The 20,033-nt window shown below is 36.4% G+C and overlaps 1 protein-coding gene across 1 annotated transcript in view; it reads right to left on the bottom strand.

The window, feature by feature from the left end:
• Positions 1-20,033, bottom strand: part of fstl5 (follistatin-like 5) — a 272,518-nt gene that overhangs the window by 5,842 nt on the left and 246,643 nt on the right. The window contains exons 13-15 of the mRNA XM_015392029.1: positions 15,266-15,415; positions 11,590-11,697; positions 8,316-8,440 (exon numbers count right to left, since the gene is read on the bottom strand). Coding sequence (XP_015247515.1) covers positions 8,316-8,440; positions 11,590-11,697; positions 15,266-15,415 — 383 coding nt within the window. The remainder of the gene's footprint in view (positions 1-8,315; positions 8,441-11,589; positions 11,698-15,265; positions 15,416-20,033) is intronic.

Below are 20,033 nucleotides of genomic sequence, written 5' to 3'. Positions count from 1 at the left end.
AAAAAAATCAAAAACTGTTGTCACTACCAACTACCACTGTCCACCGTTCTGATTTTCCCTGCTCAGTGATATATCCACTAGGAAGCCCACTCTGTTAATTGGCAGCTCCACTGTCAAAAACATGTTAGAGGCACCATTGTCAATTGTTTGCCGGGGCCAGAACAGGCGACACCAAATCCTACCTGGCTAAGGACAAGCTTAAATATAGTAAGATGGTTATTCAGGCTGGTGGTAATGACACTACTCACTAAAATTAGTATTGCTTCTGTGTGTAAATTTGCCAAAACAATGCCGGACTCTGTAATTTTCTCTGGTCCCCTCTCTGATCTCACCAGTGATGAAATGTTTACCCTCTTGTCGTGAATCAATCGCTGGTTAACGAGGTTGTGTCCTGAAAACGATGTGGGCTACAGTACATTGTTAATTGGCATTTTTGGGGGAAAACCTGGTCTAATTCGGAGAGACGGCATCCATCCCACTTTGGATGGTGTAGCTCTTCTTTCTAGGAATATAGCGAAATTTATTAGTCCTCCAAAAAAACTGACAACCCAGAGTGCAGAGTTGTTGTAGAGTCTGCAGCTTGTGTACTGTTAGCCACTCATTACTCCAGCCAGAATGTGTCTAGCCCACGACCAAAATCAAATAAATTACAAAATAATCCTAAAGGAGTAAATCATGATGATCTATAAAAATAACTAGCATTGGGAAAAAAGTTAAAAACTATCAAATGTGGTGTATTTAACATAAGATCTCTTTCTTCAAAATGTCTGTTAGTTAATGACTTGATTTTTGATAATAATATTGATTTATGTTTTCTTATGTTAGCATAAATGAGGCAACTCCTTCTACTAATTTAAATGTTCACATACCCAGAAATTCTGGGTGAAGAGGAGGAATAGCAACAATCTTTCAGTCTGACTTACTGATTACTCCAAAGCCAGTTTATAATTACAACTTTGAACATTTAACCCTTAGTTTCCCTTATCCAAATTGCAAAGCAGCAAAACCTCTTCTTTTTGTAACTATTTATTGTCCACCAGGTCCTTACTCTGATTTTTTAGATCTGTTTTCAGAGTTTATATCTGATTTAGTTTTTAATACTGACAATGTAATTATAATGTGAGATTTTAACATCCATGCTGACAATGAAGGTAATAGTTTAAAGGCAACCTTTAAAGCTATAGATGGCCCTTCCATAATGATAGTGTGCAACACCTTAAGTATTCAGAAAAAGGAGCTAAAAAAATCTGACTTCTACTGTGTGAGAACTGCAAGCCTCTAAAACCTCTGACCCATCCCTGCCATTCAGTCTGAATGGAAAAAACAATCAGATGCATTCATCTCTGCCCCCTCTCCTCTGCATCCCCACACCACGTCTGACCATTGCCAGAATTATTCACAACGCCCCTTTGCAAACCTTTTTAAACAAACATTACTTTAAGTTTACTGCTGTATAAAATCAACCCCTCATAATGCAAGCACAGCATATTTCTCCTCATTAATAGGAGGAGAATAAGAATAATCCTAGGTTTCTTATTAATACTGTTATCACACTCACTCAGAGCCATAACACTTTCAATTGATTCATTCCTCCTGCTCTTAGTGGTAATGATTTTATGGGATTCTTTGGAAATAAGATTGATTCTATCAAAAATAAGATAATTGACAACTTTCCTAATATGATTGTTTTATCTCTGGAAATTTGAGGCAGCATCTGAGGTAACTGTAGAATCTGAACAGGGTTTCGATTGTTCTCCAGCTGAACTTCCCGAGTCAGCAAAACCATTATCTTCATCTAAGCTTTCAACTTCTTTGTTAGATCCAGTTCCAACCAAATGATTTAAGGACATATTCCCTCTGATTTTCACCTCCATTTTAGATGTGATTAATTTGTCCCTGTTACAGTGATGTAGGCTTTTATCTGTAATTAAACCTTCACTTAAGAAACCATCTGTTCTAGATCTATGTATGTCTAATCTTCCTTTCTTATCTCAAAATTCTTGATAAACAAGTGTGTGACCACTAACACCATAATGAATATTTTAAAGAGTTTCACTGTGGCTTTATAGCCCATCATAGCACTGAAACTGCTCTGGTGAAAGTCACTAATGATATTCTAATGGCGTCAGATAATGGACTTGTATTTGTACTTGTCCTGTTAGTCCTCAGTTTGTCCTCAGTGGTGAATTTGATACAGTTGTTCATATTATTTTAAAAAGACTTGAATATTTTGAAGGACTTAAGGGGACGGCACTAGATTGGTTTAAATTATATTTATCTGACATATTTCAGTTCATCCACATTGTGATAAATCTTTGTCATGCTCCAGGGTTACCTCTAGAGTACCACAGGGATGAGTGTTAAGGCAAATTCTCTTTACAATACATATGCTCCCAAATGGTAAAATTATTAGACAGCATGGGATTAATTTCGTCTGTTTCTCTGATGATAGTCAGCTACTGTATATCTGTCTACAAATCCAGATGAAACTTACATATTGCGTAGACTACAGACATGTCTTGAAGACAAAAAACATGAATGACTCTTAACTTTCTACTTCTGAATGCAGAAAAAACATAATTTATAGTCTTTGGACCAGAGTCTTTGAAAAAGAAGCTGATTAGTAAATCACCTCATTTGGATGGTATTAAGTTGATAACAGGACATAAAGTAAAAAATATTTTTGTTATTTTGTATCAGAACCTGTCATTTAAATCCCATATTAAAGTGCTTTTTAAAATTCCCTTTTTTTCATCTCGGGAATATTGCAAAAACTTGAAATATCTTGTCCAGGGCTGATGCTGAGAAACTAGTCCATCTGTTACCTCAAGACTGGACTATTGTAGTTCTTTATTATCAGGAAGTCCACAAACTCCAGTTAAAAGCCTTCAACTGATAAAAATGCTGCAGTCAGAGTTATGATGAAAATTAAAAAGAATGATCATATCTCTCCTATTCTAGCTTCTCATCATTGCCTTTCAGTTAAATCCAGAATATCATTTAAAATCCTCCTTCACAGACAGAAAGCCTTAAATGGCCAAGTTCCATTGTATAGTAGATATCTGATTGTACCGTATGCTCCTAACAGAGCACTTCACTCTCAATCTGCAGGTTTATGTGTGGTTCCAAGAATTTCTAAAAGTAGGATGTGAGGCAGATCCTTTAGCTATCAGGTTCCTCTCCTGTGGAACCAACCACCAGTTTTAGTCCGTGAAGCAGACACCCTGTCTACTTTTAAGGCTAGGCTTATAATCTTCCTTTTTGATACAGGTTGTAGTTAGATTGGTCCAGGTCAGCCTGAGCGATCTCTATAGTTATGTTGCCATAGGCTTAGACTGCTAGAGGACATAGGGACCCCTATTTCATCCTGCTTTATTCTATCTCTGCCTCCCATTCTGCAGTATTTGTTAGTCCACCTCTAATTTTATGCTTTCTCTGCTTTTTTTCATCCTCGTAGTTTCCTCTGGTCTGTTCCTGTTTGGCTGTGAAAACAATCCCAGAAATATCAGGTGTGCTGCTGCCTTTGTTTATAGATTTTGGAGCTTGACCTGTTTTTTCGGTGTAGTCCTTTTTCTTTTACTATGACTAACTGTGCCGTCTTTCATCCTCTGACATAGGAGCTGGCTCGGAGGTGTTCTGCCTGGCTGTGTGTTTCCTCAATGGGGCTACCTATGGAGCTGGCTGACAGTTACCCTTTGTACAGTATCTTTGCTTCTTTCAGTATGTCTACTTCTGGCTCCTTGATCCCCAGTTGGCATTGGCAGATGGATGCTCATACTGAGCCTGGTTGTGCTGGAGGTTTCTTCCTGTTAAATGTAGAGAGGAAAAAAAGTTTTCCTCTCTATTGTCGCTACAAGCATGCTTAGTGTGGAGGTTGTTGTTGAGTCAATGAGTTGATGCAATCAGCTTGTTTTCCTTAGGTAGAACATTTTGAACGAATCTGACTGTTTGATCTGGTTGAGTGGCCTATGTGAAGAGCCATGTGATTAAGTGTTGTGAATAAGCATATATAAATAAACCATTTTTGCTATTTACCCTGTAATTTCACTTTGAAATAGAAATATAGAATTGCATCACATGACAAAGGTTCAGTGAAAATGCATTTCACAAAAAAAAGCAATTCCTTGATGGCACGTCACAAATGCATCTGAACATGAGGAATATGCAAGGAGCTGCCAGGTTTCTAATTAAATACGAACATCAGCTGATCGATGCTGACAGCCACTTCAGTTGTGTCATCATCCATCATTTTTTATGCCATTTGAACACCAAGCTGTCACTATATGTGAACAAAAGAAATATGTTTGACAGCCACCATGCGAATTGTACTCGCTCTAATGGGATTCACTGATCCTACAATTGTTTTTCTCTTTATAAGAAATTGGAAAACATCTGTTTGAAAAAAGAAATTAAAGGACAAAAAGTATAAACAGATTCTTCAAGAGTAGGACTCTCTTATGGCTAAATCTGGTAAATTAGCATGTAAATAAAGAGAAGAGACCAAAACTGAATTTGATAGCTGACGTAAATGCAATAATAACAGATTCATTTTTATTGCATTTAAAATGTTCACATCAAAAGAAGCCATGAACAACATCATAATGAAGACATGCTCTTTTTGTTGTAATTGGATGCTTTAATTTAATTTAATTTAGCTAGTTTTCCAGTTCTCTTAAAGTTTCTGAGCTCATTACAACAGATGAAGAGTTTAAAAATTAAACTTTAAAATATTTTTTCTAAAGTTCAGGTCTCACATCAACATCATATACATATTTGTCAGAAAAGTATTAAATATTTCCGGTCTTTACTCCATTTTTCTACTGAATGATAAAAACCCTGAATTTTACTGGTGCTCAGGAAATTCTCTGTCTATAAAGTCTCTGAAAGCTGCAGATTATATGTTAGCTGTTCATGCAGCGCTAATGTTACCAAAACGACTAATCAATTAGGCCTTCCTGAGAATGACATAAAATATTATTGATATGAGATTAGAAAGAAACATCATTAGAAAAAAATGGACGAAGTTATTTAAGCTCTGTTGATCATAAAAGTGTTTTCATCTCAGCCTACGACATAGAGAAATATATTTTCTATGCACAGAAATATGTGGATGTATTCTCGTCTCTCCCATAATCCTTAAATTGGATTTTTGCAGACTACTTTAGTTAACTTTGCCAATCTATCAAATTATATTTAGCAAACAATCATATACAGTAAGATAGTATAATTAGGGCGTCGCTGCCCATGACATGAAATCTGCACTTGGTCATATTGTGTGAGAGAGCATTACTGATATTGATAAGATATCAAATCCATTAAGTATGAAATCTGCAGCATAAAAAAAGTTAGTTTTGGATATTTGTGGCATTGGGTGTTTAAATTAAGTCGATTTCATTCAACTAAAGCAATTGACAAAAAAAAAAAAAAAAACTAACTCTAGCAAAGATATAGCTGTATCACTTTTACCTTTTATGCAGAAAAAGATTTTCAGTTCATTTCAGTTTAGTTATTTGGCATTTTACAATAAAATAAAAAATCAATACTATTTCTTCAGAGAATACTTAATCAGTGTTTATATTTGTTTTCTATCCAACTTGATTTAATTAATTAAGTTTATAAAAATACAGGGTCATATTCAAAGAATAAGAATCACACAGCAAATGTATTAATTTGTCAGTTAAAAGTAAGTTAATATCCCTTGAATCTGGTTTAAAAAGTTCATCAATGGTCTGATGTAATTTACTTATCTCTAAAAAAAAAAATGTATTAACTGTAACCAGAAAAATATCTCAGATAATATAAAAAGTCTTGAAAACATTAATGTGTTCTATCAGTTAATATAATATTTCACTTTTTAATCAGGTTCTTGAAATAAATAAACATTACAGTGCTATTTTAATTTATTGAAAATGGCTTGATGACATTGAGGCAAAAAAGCATAATGTGGGGGCAGAGGGATACTTTCATATAAACCCCTGAAAAACCCCAGAAAAAAGAAAAATATAGCAAAAAACCTGTGGCCACATTTTGCTGTAATCTTTCGTGCAGGTCTCAGTGGATCTAATTACAGCTGTGCCATTTACCCCGCCCAAACCCACAGAGCAGTCTGTTTATTCCTTCTCTCTAGATGACAATTTGCACGTTGAAATCCTGCAGACCACCTGCTTGCTTCCAGACTTTCCGTAGCATATTTTAACCCTGAATGTTAGAGCTGCTTATTGCTTGAGAAATCAGGGTAGTTTGGAGAACTATGAAATTGCAATGATTTATTGCACTGAATCACTAAGTGATATTTTCTTGTGCATTGCCAAAGCATTAGATACATGAACATACAGTAAATACCCCCAAAAAACTTTTTATTTCACATTAAAGCCATGCACTTCAATGTTTTTTGTTGTGATTTTAAGAGGAATACAAGCCTACAAAGTAGCATATTATCAGTCAAAGGCAACTGATACAAGGTTCACTTCGTTAAAATAATAAATTCGGAGCAGCATAGCTTGTTTTTACCATTGCATGTGAATGCTATTGCCTAAACTGCACCCCACAAAATAAAAGCATGTGAAATTGATTGCCTTAATCTTGTTAGTGAAGACTGAAAAGCTATTGCTATGTATATAAATACACCTGCTGTGTTAAGCTCCAAGGAAGAGAACATTAGAGCAGAAACAGCATTATGAAGACAAAAGAACACAGGAGACAGTTCAGGGACCAAGTTGTGAAGTATTTTTTTGTTAAATTGGGGTGGAATAAAATAAGCAGAATACAATTCCCCTTTGCGCCATTTGGTATATGTCAAAATGGTTGATAATTAGCTGACCTACAGTAGGTATGGCTTCTGCCTGAAAAACACTGTACTTCTAGCTAGTCTATCAAATCAAAATAGGATTGGTTGTCAAATGTGGTTGTAAAGAATCAAACATTTAAAGCTATGGATTTGGTCTTATTAATTGGTGTAAGAATTTTTTAAAATAAAATATGGAATGACCCCTTAATTTCTGAATATATATACATTTGAATCTGAAAAGCTCACATGGAAAGAAAAAGACAATTACAAGAATTTTATTGACACAACTACTTTTGTCTTTGTGAAGCGACAGTGGAGAGGAAAAACACCCTTTGGGTGGTAGAACCAGGCTCAACATGTCGGTCCTCTGTCGGACCAGTTGAGATGTGTCAGGGAATAAAGTAAGAGTCTGGAGGGAATGACAATCAGATGGGCACAAAGTAAAAGAAGCACCATGGAAAAGTCGGAAGAAGCTTTAGCTATGATGGTGGAGAAGGGGATGGAGGTGGGTTGAATTGGGCTCAGACATGTGCGCTTTGGCTGGGTAGCAGACTGAGTTGTGAATATGAAGTTCTTTTAACCCTGTAATGCCAAATGTGTCATATTAGATACATATGGTTTCTGAAATGTTTTGCGTCTGACACCTTTTGCATAATTTAATGGTAAAAACTTTGCTCAAAATCCTATTGTACACAATCAGATACACCTGATAATATATTCTTGGATCTGGCTTTAAAGGGTTAAAATGAACTCTGGATGCTGATTAGGCTCCATGGAGGTGTGGTTCAAAGCTGATTGGCTTGCATTGGAGGCGGAAGAGGGTAAGTAATTCAGTTTCTTCACTTGAACTTCCGCCTAGGCGTCATTTGTACAAAAAAACTTGTTTTTTTTCTTCTTCCAGTTAGATGTTAGATTTAATATAGGTTATTAATATATCAACATCAAAACTAAAGTATAATTAGTGTAAATCTAGGAGCTAATAAGTGGAATGAGGGATCCAAGGAATAATACAACATTTTAAATCTCATTAATTAATAATATAGTTTTGACTAGACAAGACTAAAGAATTAATTCCAAATATGTCTTTGAACAAACATTGCTTTATTATCTTCTTAGTATCAAATTGACCTAATTCATTCAAAGTTGACTCCTTACACAGTCTGAGAGGCTGCCAGGCCTTTCTCAATAAAAAGAGTTTTAGAAATTAAACAGTGTCAGAAATATATTTAAAGCATATTTTTTGTTTTTAATAATCATTGCATTTTCACAATTAAAGGGTTTCAAAATTAAATAGTAAGGGAATTTAAATTTTCAGCAGAGCAGCATTCCTTTTTATTCTTACCTGAATAAAAAGGAAAACTACTACATAACTACCCTCATTAAATCCATTCTCACAAAGTGCATGTTTATGCCCTTAGAAGTAAAAATTGTAGATTTGAGATTTAGAGGGACAGTAAGTAAAATGTCACAGGACTAAATGCTATGAATGCATCTGTTTGCTCTGCAAACAGAGCTGTGTCTTACATACCTGATGTGGTTTACGATGAGGCTGGAGGTGGGGATGAAGAAGTCTTCCACCTTATCGAAGTGCCTGCCGATCGGCTGGGTGTGAACGGTGTGATGGGAGACTTTTCCACTGGCTTGATTGATCACCTGAACACAAGCGCAGAGGAAGGTAGGAGTTTAACATGACCTTGCTGAACTAACTGAAAGCTGTCAGTTCCTCCCTGTTTAAGCCCTCGCTCAACTTAAATCCATTTTAACTGAAAGATATAATATTAATAAAACTGACATGTTATTTTTCAATTTCCAGATAAAACTCATCAGCTCCGCCTCTAACTGCTGTGGCATTGGAGCTTCACGATGGAAAATGGGGATGCGTGCCGTCGCCCTTGGTGTCTAAATTACACTTTAGCATGCATGAAGTCATGCAGACACCTAGCTGTGTGGGCTGAGTTTAATATGTTTGTGCCACAAAGCTCAAAACAAATTGTCTCAGATCATAATGCACAGAACCTGTGCATTATGAATTCCAGGGTCTGCAAGGACAAGAAAGATTTCCAAGTGAAGGCAATAAAGTCTCTACCTGATTTAAAATGACTTCTGGAGTAAACCGATAAAAAAAAAAACCTGCCCGTTATGTTATATAGTTTCATTTATTTGGCTTCATACCAATACGTACTGAAACCTTGATATAGTTTGACTTGGACTGGCTTTTGCCAGTTTATGAGAATCAATAGAGACAAGTTGGTGTATATAAAGCTGATTAGTTGAAAATAAATCTGTTGACTAACTAAATTTGAAATTATAATGAGGTCATTTTTCTTGCAATGATGTGACGTCTGAAGGGCTGCTTCAGAAAGAGATGTGTGTCACATTCTGAATACTTTACCACGGGAATGGAAGTGACTATTAATTAGGTAAGCAAGAAACAAATCAATTGAAAATCCCTCAGAGGCTTGGTGATTAATGTACACTTGTCATATTGGAAAAAAATGAAAATTGGACTCTGTGAAAGAATCCACATTCAACGATGCATTAGTTTCCCATTCCTTTAATGGGTATTGCTTTATAGAAAACATTAGTAAACCTTTTCTGAATTAAAATGTTTAAGCCCGGTGGCGTCAGACCCATGTTTAACACCCACATTTTCCTTGTAAGGTGGTTAAATATCCACACATTTCTTACAACAAAACTCTCAGAGTGGAGCTGGCTGTATTTGCCCCCTCTCTTCTCTCTGGGAAGGGCTCACTAACCTGTGTCAACCAATGTCAAATGACACTGGTATCGGCACAGGTAAAATTTGTCTTTAAAAGGCTTGGATTGATCGATATGCAGTCTGATGGGAACGGCAGACTGCGTCAATCTGCTTATTAACGTGATATCCTATGTGCATCACAACAGTCGTCACATGTAACAATAACAAGCAAGAACATCTCTGCTTTATTTGATAAACATGGTGCAGCAAGCACTGGCAAGAGAGATTCAGATGGACAAAAGAGCCAAAAAATAAAGCAAACTGACGACGCCCCTAGCTCCCTACCATGTTGCTCTACAAAGTGGTGGGGAACAGAAACCAAACAGCTTGCCAGTGGGACATCAGACTTTTTAGCTGAAAGGGAAAGGAGCCAAATGCAGACTGTTAGCGGGTTAACCCACGTTTGAAAAAGCAACGTTAATCTGCTAATTTCAACTTGTTCTTCATTGAATGATTACTCATTTTCTATTCATGTAAAAAGTACCATATAGCAACAGAACGCATAAAAGTTTTTGTGTTATCATTTTTATAAAGTTATTCAAGTAAATGTATCTGCTTCAATTTTGATGCTGAAGGCATCTGATTGAGTAAATCAGTTTATTTCAAATTATTTAAGATCTCTTAGGTCCCTATGTTTTATTTTAAATTCATGTTGATGAACATTTTACGAAACTGTAAAGATATTTGGAAAACGAGATTATCTAAATGTTAAAAAAGCAAAACAAAAACAGAAGAAATCAAAGATCTAATTTCAAAGTTAGCGCTCCCCACAGATGAACGGCATCCTTCGCACCTTTAAAAAGCTGCCTACTCTACTGTATTAACCATTATGAATATTTAACACTGTCATATTTCTATGAGCCAAGCAGATTTTACAGCTAGGGCATCTAAAAATAAAGAAAGAATTAACAATTAAAATACCTACCCCCACCCCCCTAATTTGTTTTCAAAGAGAAGAAATTATTTTATTAAATTTATTTTGATCTTTTAATCATTTAATCATAACTGCAGGAATATGACTTTACACACATCATGGAATTCCTGCTTTAAAAGCTATATTATTTTTGCTCAGAGAAATCCTTATGAGAATAAATGTAGGTGGATCATATATACCAAAGTGATACTTTCTATATTCACAGCGTGGGTGGTTTATATGTATTTTTTGTAACTTAACATTTATCTTCAATAATTAAAATGTGCTTTTTGTGCTTCGGATTATTAGGGATTAGTAAGGATAACAGGAAGATTTAACTCTCCTTAGGATATTTTCACATCTCTGGGGAGAGCTCCAGTTTTTTTAGACTTTCAGCTACTGCACTCAGACAACATTTTTCTAACATGATCCTCCTCATTTAATACAAACACTTTTTAAATCTAAAAAACGATGAACTGGAGTTCTTGCTGGAGACTTTGTTTTGACAAACTTAATCCTAGTTCCTTCATTGGCTGACTTTGGCATTCCAAATGTAACATCACTCTTCTGCAACTTTCGACTGCACTCTCTGCTGCCTTGTATCGTCATTCTCCCACTCCATTTTCCTCCCGTGGATGTGGGGCTCTGATTGCCTCCATGTATGCCTGGATACCCTGTGGGAGGGCAGGTCTTTGGCATCTCACAACCACTACTGAGCAATTTTATGGAAAACATCACACACGTTTTTTTTTTTTTTTTTACAGAAACACATTAATGCAGATAATATTCAGCGTTTTTCATCTTTGTTAGTACCTGTGATACTTTTTTTTCTGTGTGGGAAAAATAAATATTTGTAGATTTTAAACATGGTAGTAATTACATTTGTAAAAATTATTAAATAACACCTTAAAGATATTTTTGTTGGCTCCTGTCTACTGTATACATTTTTTTTTAGTGAAAAAAGATGCAAGGTGATGTCTTAAACTGTAATAGACTATGAAACACTTCTTTTACATAGAATAAAACATGTTTACTGCTCGGATGTTTCACTTTTTGCCTTGAAAAGCCTTCATTGAATATGCTGTGGAAGAATACATGAATAATAAGGGTCTGACCTCAATCACGACTTACCTGGAGTGTGGGGAAGTTCTTCTCCATGTCTCCCCAGCTCAGCACCCACACTTGGTCGTGAGATTTGTCGTAATGGAGCTTCACAGGATAAGGATCAGTTCTGACGGTCTGAAAGAGTACACCGGATCACATTGAGGCTTTAAAGGCTAAAGCAAATACCTAAAGAAATGTGGAAACAGCTATTTAATTCATTTGAGGTAAACTCAATAACAATTTAATGGACTGGGATTCAGTCAGAGCAAAAACTTAATCAAAAAAACTCCTTTTTATGCATGGACAATACTTAACTCTAAAAGTAAGAGAACATGAAATGCAAAGGCATATCTATTCAAGAAGGTGCACAGGGCAAACTAATTCTAAAGGTCTCTTATAACAGGAGTTTTGCTTCTGTGACATTTGTTTTACTTCAAAATTCAAATATTATTGTTGTTTATCTTGGCACATTAAGCATTATATCAGTCAAAAGTAACAGCTAAAGAGAGAATTTCCTTAGAATCTTTTGAATCCTTACTAATCTTGGAGAATGTCATCATCTGAGAAAACAGGTGTTCATTATTTAACTCCAGACTATTAGTTTCTTACAGACTAGTGAAGATCATGAAGATCCTCAGCCAATATGCTTTGGAAAATTTCAACACACACAATGGATCTGACCCTGATCGAGCACAGAGAGGATCATATTTATTACTGTAGTCAGCTGTGACAATCTGTGTGGATAATAGAAGAACAAAAGGAATATTTTCTAATTAGTTTTGTGAGAAGAAATATTTTGAATCCATTATTTAGAGTTCTACCTATGTATAGATTGAGAATATGCATAACTACAGCTCAAGTCACAGTTAAAAACAAGTGATGGTATCAGGTGGTTAATTAACAACTGCTAACATAATGCAAAGCAGCTAAACCTCCAGGCGCCTAAATAATGAACCGGTGACAGACTCTGGGACACCAGGCTGCTTACCGGCAGGTCCCTGAGAGGCTTTTGTAAACAGCGATCATGGCATCAGGAACATCTGTGGGGATCTAGATCCTGCTATATTATTGTGACGCATCCAAAAGAAACCCACTGACATCAAAGATTTAACTGACTGCTGTCTAGACTGTTGCCAAATGTCCACATCTAGAAATGATGTCATTTTCTTTTTAAGCTTCTGGAAAATATTATTCCCTAGAAAGGAAGATATTTTCCACACTGAGTGTCAGAGAGACTGATTGTTAGAATATCTCAAAGAAAAATTGTGGTCATGTTACAACAATTGAAAGGCTGTCAGGCGACAGTTTCCACAGAGGGTAGACCTCGGGGGTCCATGGTCATCACTTCAATGCGAAGGTTAACTGTAGATCTTGACAGTAGCAGTTTCTATGAAATAGGTCAGGTCAAGGATTAGCAGCTGGCAGAAGGTGAGACAGCTGACTTAAAGCTGAAAAAACAGCAATTTCACCCAAACACGGAGATATAACAACATTTTTGATAAGAAAAAACTTCAGAGACAAATGGAACAAATACATCTATTACTTGCAGATGTCACTGTCTTTAGTTGCATCCTACTAAATTCTAATTAAATTAACTGAAGATTTATTCAGTTGCTTCACCTCTAATCAGCTTTTTCTAAGCCTAGATGGTAAACTGTGCAGCCTCAATGAACCTAAGTATGTATTCCGATGTAAAGTTTATCTTTACAGCTGTTGTTTAAGAAAGACTGATGATGAGTAGTTAGACTTTTATAGTGTGTCTGACCCACGTATTCAAAATCAAGGAAGCGGGTTATTTATTGCACTTAAAATTTGATTTTTATTTACCATATGATATATGGCCTGTACTTATCTAGCACCTTTAAATCAGGGGACTCACTTTATACTACAGCGACAGTAAAGTCATATCACTAAGCCACTGACTGATCATGTGCCCTGGTAACTTGGCCATGACTTTCACCCGAGAGTGCATTGTGTACCTAGGCACACTTCATTCAGTCATTACCGCATTTATTTACAGTGATGGTGGCAAGCTACATTGTAACCACAGTTGCCTTGGGGCTCTGGGGTGTCCATGGACACCGCCAGGCCCTCTGAGCACCATCAGCAGAAAATATGGATGAAGTTTCTGGTCTAAAGACATGACAACTGGATGACTCTCAAGATTGATGACCCTCCTGTTCCAGGACCAACTCCTGCATCCTATGCCAGCACTACCCTCATATAGTCAGCTTTTCAGCAGTTTCATCTGGAATGGACCCTTTATCCAACCAAAAAAAAAAAGTAGAACATTGTGGGATCTACCTAAACTATCTGCTTTGTCTGGATGGGGGCTTACTGTCTGCACACATAATATACATATCATCCATAAAGTGGTTATACATGCTACAAGCATGCAATACAACTCAGGTTACAAACTATTTACTACAATTAAACATAATATTATGATCTGTCTTTTGATATTACGCAGCACTGATCCCTGAAGATGTGCCATTGTGTCTGACACTAGACAATCCAAAATCCGGACTGGTTTGGATGTTCCTTAAATTTTAACCTTTCCTTAACCTAATTCATTTGAAAGGAAACATGTTCCCACTACAAGAGAAAACACCATTAAGGGAGTAAGGTAGATACGGTCTACCAGATTGCTTGTGTAGATGAAAAATATCAGAAGAGCATCTCCCTCCCTTAATGCACCCCAAAGTCATGCTTTTGTAATATGCATACTCACAGCCATACACATCCCACCAGGTCACCTTTTTCCAATGCTGTTTTTAGTTCCACATGCTCCACATGTTGCTGGAGCTTTTGGTTTTGGACAGGGATCAGCATGGACACTTAGTGGCCTTTGGTAACACATCGAAATCCAACATCCCAGAACTGTTTTTCAGAAGGTACAACCTTCTACTGGGCCATTATTTAGTCTGTTCTTTGCTCAATTATCACTATATGGTCTGGGGTTAGGCTCATCCCCGAAACAGCGCCGGTCCAAAGTGGACCGTAGAGAGAATCATCAGGACCTGTCCTCCAACCAACATTTATACAGGCCTATGGTCGGGGAACGGGCTGCCAGCATCTTTGCAGAGCCCAACAGTGCTTGAGACAAGCTGTTTAAACTTCTACATTTAAATTGGTGCAACAGAACAAATGACAGGCAAGAAAAGTGAGTTTCATCCCCAAGCTGTCTCACTAATGAACACAATTACCAACTCACAGTCTGAATAGTCAAATTCTCTGTTATTTGGACAATCGCAGCTTACCTTTCTTTTTTCCTATTTCTGTATTCTAAAAGAAACAATCAGTACACATACATGCATGAGGGAACTGTTTCTATAATCCTTAATCAGCTAAAGTTTATATATACTTAATGTGTATGTAATGTAAATGTGGGAAACCAAAGTCAAATTTCTGGTCTGTGGAAACAATCTTGATTTTATCTATTACTGATATAGTGCCAAAATGTGTAGTTACACGGGAAGAACGGCATCAGATTAATGCTGGATTAATTTAAACATTTCCATTAAAATTATGACACACAAAAATAATACCATTGCAATAACAATATTGCTATGACATTGCTACTCACTGAAAACATTTTTTAAAAGGCGAAAGGAAAATCATTTGCTATGGGTAAAAGTGTCACATATTTCAGTGTTCAAAGATTGACATGTAACCCAGTTTTCTAATCTATGAACAAAATTACCTGGACAGCTTTCTGAGTCTGGACGTCAACTATGAGCACTCGGTCCAAGGTTGGCTGTGTTGCATAAATAAACTTGTCCTTGACGTTGACAGCGGATGACCACACACACCTCTGCAACACCTCTCCAGGCAAGGTGGGGCAAACCTCCTCCTACAAAAACACAAGCACAGACACGGTTTACTTTGAGCTAATTGTTTTTCATATCACAGGAAAATACATCTCATTAAAAGCCAATTACCTCTACCTAGTCTTGTGTGTGTGTGTTGTTTACCACTGCAGCCTTTTCACTGGGGGTGACATGAGTGTTGTTATCTTGGCAACTTAGATAAATTATCTTTGCTGTTTCCTGCAAAATCTTTGTAATGACTCTCATTTGTCCGTATACAATGTCCAGGACAAAGCCTGCAGATCATCTGCAGCTGCTCAGCTTCTAGTCCTGGCAGCCCCAGGCTTCCCTGGCCAACTGGAAACCTGTCAGCCTTCTGCCATGGGAGTTTTTCTTCCCTTCACACACTCCAAAGCCCTCTAAAAGTTAGTGCTGTCCAGAAATCTGATCCAGCAACAGGTCATGTCCAAATGCAAATAGGAAAAACAATGACAGATATTAAATTTATTTGACTTAATAAAAAACCTCTGACTCCATTAACTATAATCCCATTTGAAGTCCAGATGTGGCACCATCTGTCACTGCTTCTCATCCAATATTTTCAAATAAGCAAAATTCCTGCACTTGCAGAGCTAAGGTTGAATCACTGCTACTGAACTCCATGTCACCCCTGCAGACCCACACAGTGGTCATTTATACTCACTTATCGCGCCTTCAGGAGGTGAGAAATCGAACATCTGACACCCAGCTGAGGGTGTGAATGGAGGCGGCTTCCATTTTCTCAGTCTCGTGTGTTGCATATGTCATTCTGTGTGGGTGCATTTTGTGTATATAACTTAAGCAGTAAATGTCAGCCTTCAAAAAAAGGAAAACTAGATCCCTTTAAAGTAAAAATATTTGATAAATACAAAGGATTATTTTTTTCCTGTTGATAATGATTATTTTGGAGAACCAGGGCTGTGAAAATCAGTGTAGTAGCCTCGCTGAGGCTGTGAAGTTAGGGAAGGGGCTGGGATTTAGTGCACTTGCTCTAAATCACAGCCAGTTTCACATGTTGATGTATTGAGTCATCAAACATAGCAGCTCCTTGAAATTGGGCTAATTCCATATGCATAAAAAGGAGTGGGAGAATTTTTCCCAGATTTTAGTCATGTGTCCAACTGTTATTTATTTCAGACCAGCTTGCTAATCATCACAGTTTACAGTAAACAAGCTTGTGTTGGAAAACTAACAACACACACAATGCTTCTAGTGACAGAAAACAAAAAGGGAGAAATACAGCTTGTGCTGATGAAGCCAATTTGCGGAGCAGTAATTGATAACCTCCAATTATGACATTTTGAATGTATTATCTAAATATTTCAAGTTCCAACATCTCACCGAAAATGTGTTTTTAAACCTGAACCTGTCTGGTTCACACTTTGCAATTAGCTGTCATAGAATAAATCTGTGATCTTGGAAGGCAAGTTTGAAAATGTTTGCTCATGTGTTTAAATCAGTAGTCTTGGGTTCAATATATCAGATCCACAGACAGCAGAATTAGCCTTTAAAGTTAAATATCAAGCGCCATCACAAAACTTTCTGGGAAGGTTATGTAATCGGACTGCTGCTGTAATTGTTTAATAGTTCTCTCCTACAGTTTTTCGCATTGTTCTCTCTCACTTTTTTAGAATTTAAATCAACCGATCTTCAACAGTATTTTATGCCCCTTAAACTTTTCGCCGTTGTCACTTAAAGCCACAAACAAAAGTGGTGTAAAAATTTAGAAATCCTGTTGTATATTATCAGTCAGTCACCTGGTGTTGTGTATGTCCATAAATTTAAAAGAAAAAAAAAAGATAAACAGTTAACATTGAGGAATAAGAAACAAACACATTAAAGTTAAACCAATAGAACAGCTGGGAACAATATAAGATATAAAAGACTAAAATAAAAGGCAAGTTAAAAGGTTTTTACAGAGCGTCTTAAAATTATTCAATGTATCAAACATTTCTACAGTGAGCAGATGATTGTTCCAGAGTTTGCAAGTAAGAACAAAAGGTTATATCTGTCCAGTCCACAAGCAGAGACAAAGGAACACCTAAAACAAACAAATACAAAAAAGGGCTTTGGTCCTTTCCTTTTTCTCAGAAGGTGTTTGTTCAAAAGTTCTGTTATATTAGGAGGTCCCTACGCAGCTGTGGGTGATGACGAAGAGTTCAGCACAAGCTGCTGATAAATGATTCATATAATAGAGAACGATTAATGGACACTTTGACATTTCTGAAAATGATCAACCTTATAAAAAAAATGTAATCATGACATTGTTTTGACTCACAGCTAATAATTACTCAGAAAAAAAGCAGAAAAAAACTCAGACTGTCCTTTCAAGTGAGCAGAGACTACAAAATGATTGAACTACAAATAAACATTAGGTTGTTTTCCTCAGTTGGTATCACAGCTTACTACTTTATATACTGGACAATAATAATGAATGAGCTGTGTGATCATCATAACTAATCAATCAATTCCCCTCTGTGATGGAGAAAATCTGAGCACCATGCTGCGAATGGCCTCACACTCACAATACAGGGAAGTAAGACGGCTCTAGAGCCAGCATCACAACACTAGCAGTGATTGATATCCTAATACAAGCACACCTCTCAAAGGAACACTTGGCTGATCGTTGTGCATTCATGGCTTCGCTTTATGTATAACCTCCATCCAATCAGCGCAGGACTGCTGGATGAAAAGCAGCTCAGAGGAAAACGTCTATTCGAGAACACATGTAAATCTAACAGGTATCTATCAGTTTGCAGCTCTGAATGTTTTCTGCCTGAGAGCTCTGGTGATAAACGGTGATTTAGGGACGGGTAGCTGGGTGTAAAAGAGTCCGCTGAGGGATGAAAGCAACTCTGATTGCATGTAGTCTGTCAGTGAATTAAATTAAACAGGCTAGCTAGACACTGTAAAGTCCCCAGCCCCCCAGAGGACTGAAAAAAAAACATAAGTGGACTTGAAAAATGCAAAGACAACACAAGCTCATTTTAAACTAATAAAAAAATATCACAACTTGTATATTTATGCAGGAAATTGGAGTCTATAGTTTCCAGCTCAAGAGACAGAATTAAGTAGCAACACATGGGGAAATAATTGGATAAAAAAAAAACATGTGTGATATGAAAGAAAAACAAAAAGAAAAGAAAAACAAACAAATCAAAATCTGAAAGTTTCACCACATGTGAAACCCTAGTTTTGTTGCTGGCTTTCATCCTTTCAATATCTCTGTTGAAAACTTGTAGACAAAAGTATTTGGTTTTAAGGCTTGTTCAATCTAAAAAGCAAGAGGAAAGAAGGTAAATCCTTATTTTCTCTGGGACGAGGGATCAACAGAGACAGATAGCACAGCTGTACATCACGCAGCTCTTGAGGAATCACACTCTTAAGCTATGAGTTAATTAAATCTGGGAGCACTCATATAGTGTCTTGAAAAAGTATTTGCACTGCTTAAAGCCTTTCACGTTTTTTTATAACTGCAAACATCATCCACTGATATCATTTAGTTATAAATATAAAGCTGAAGGAATGAAAAAAAGTTTTTCTTTATGATCTGACTGTACTGCCATCCTTTTCTTTTTAGGAATAAATTAGCAAAAGGATTGAAACTTTAAAGGTTTATTATAGCTGTAAATTGTGCTCAACTTTTCATAGCTTTACATCTGTAGATTTGGATGGCCACTTGAACTTACTTGTACTGAATTATCTCATGAAAACATTAAAAGATAATAGGAAATGTCAACAATTTTAGATCTAGACCATAGGTCACCACCACGGACCACATGGTTTGCCCTCAGGGTCTTTTGAAACAGAGCAACTCACCAGTGAGCTAAGTTTGAAATTATACTTTATTCTGTTGCTCTTTTTTTTTATCATTTGTAGATAATCTCCTCATAATAATCATAAAAAGCATTTAAGCCTTTATAAAGATTAGAAAATTATAATATCTGAAAGACATCTAGAAAGAAACAATAAAAATATGCATATCATTTATGAAGTTTAGGTGAAAGCTGACCCCTCCTATTCATAGGTCAGTGTTGGTAGCCCTTCCTATGACTCAGTAACCATGAACTGGCCCTCAGTCTTAAAAAGGTTGGTGACCCCTGTCCTAGAAAATGCAAGGGTATTTCAACTCCTCAAGTTTAGGTCTAATTACAAGAATAATGGAATGGAACATTTGAGTTGAAAGAGTTCCAAAATGTTAATTTCACTCGGTCCATGAAAACCAGAGACATATCTTCAACTTACTAATGACATTCAATTTCCCAAAATATTTGTCTTGTTTGTGTGCGTGTGTAGGGTGTGTGTGTGTGTGTGTTTTAAGTGTGTAAATGGATAATTAGTTGTTGTTATTAAAGCCCAATCCTGGCAGTACTATTAATAATTTATTTGTTTGTCTTTTTTTCTTTTCCCACTGTTTAGGATGGGATTTGTGTTTGTTTAGCAAAACTTTAAATTACAGGGGCATTAAAAGTAGCATGTTCAAGATGACAGTTTGAGTCATGTTGCTTTTCAAGTTTTAAGTGAAAAATCAAAATAAAAAATAAAATAAAGGTAGAAAATTATGGATCGAAATCAGTCTCAATTTTCACAAATACACATATGTGATTAATACATGCACAGTAC

The sequence above is a fragment of the Cyprinodon variegatus genome, unplaced genomic scaffold (genome assembly GCF_000732505.1).
Source record: "Cyprinodon variegatus isolate N-32 unplaced genomic scaffold, C_variegatus-1.0 Scaffold570, whole genome shotgun sequence".
Classification (NCBI taxonomy): Eukaryota; Metazoa; Chordata; class Actinopteri; order Cyprinodontiformes; family Cyprinodontidae; genus Cyprinodon; species Cyprinodon variegatus.
This window is presented reverse-complemented; position numbering and strand designations above follow the sequence as displayed.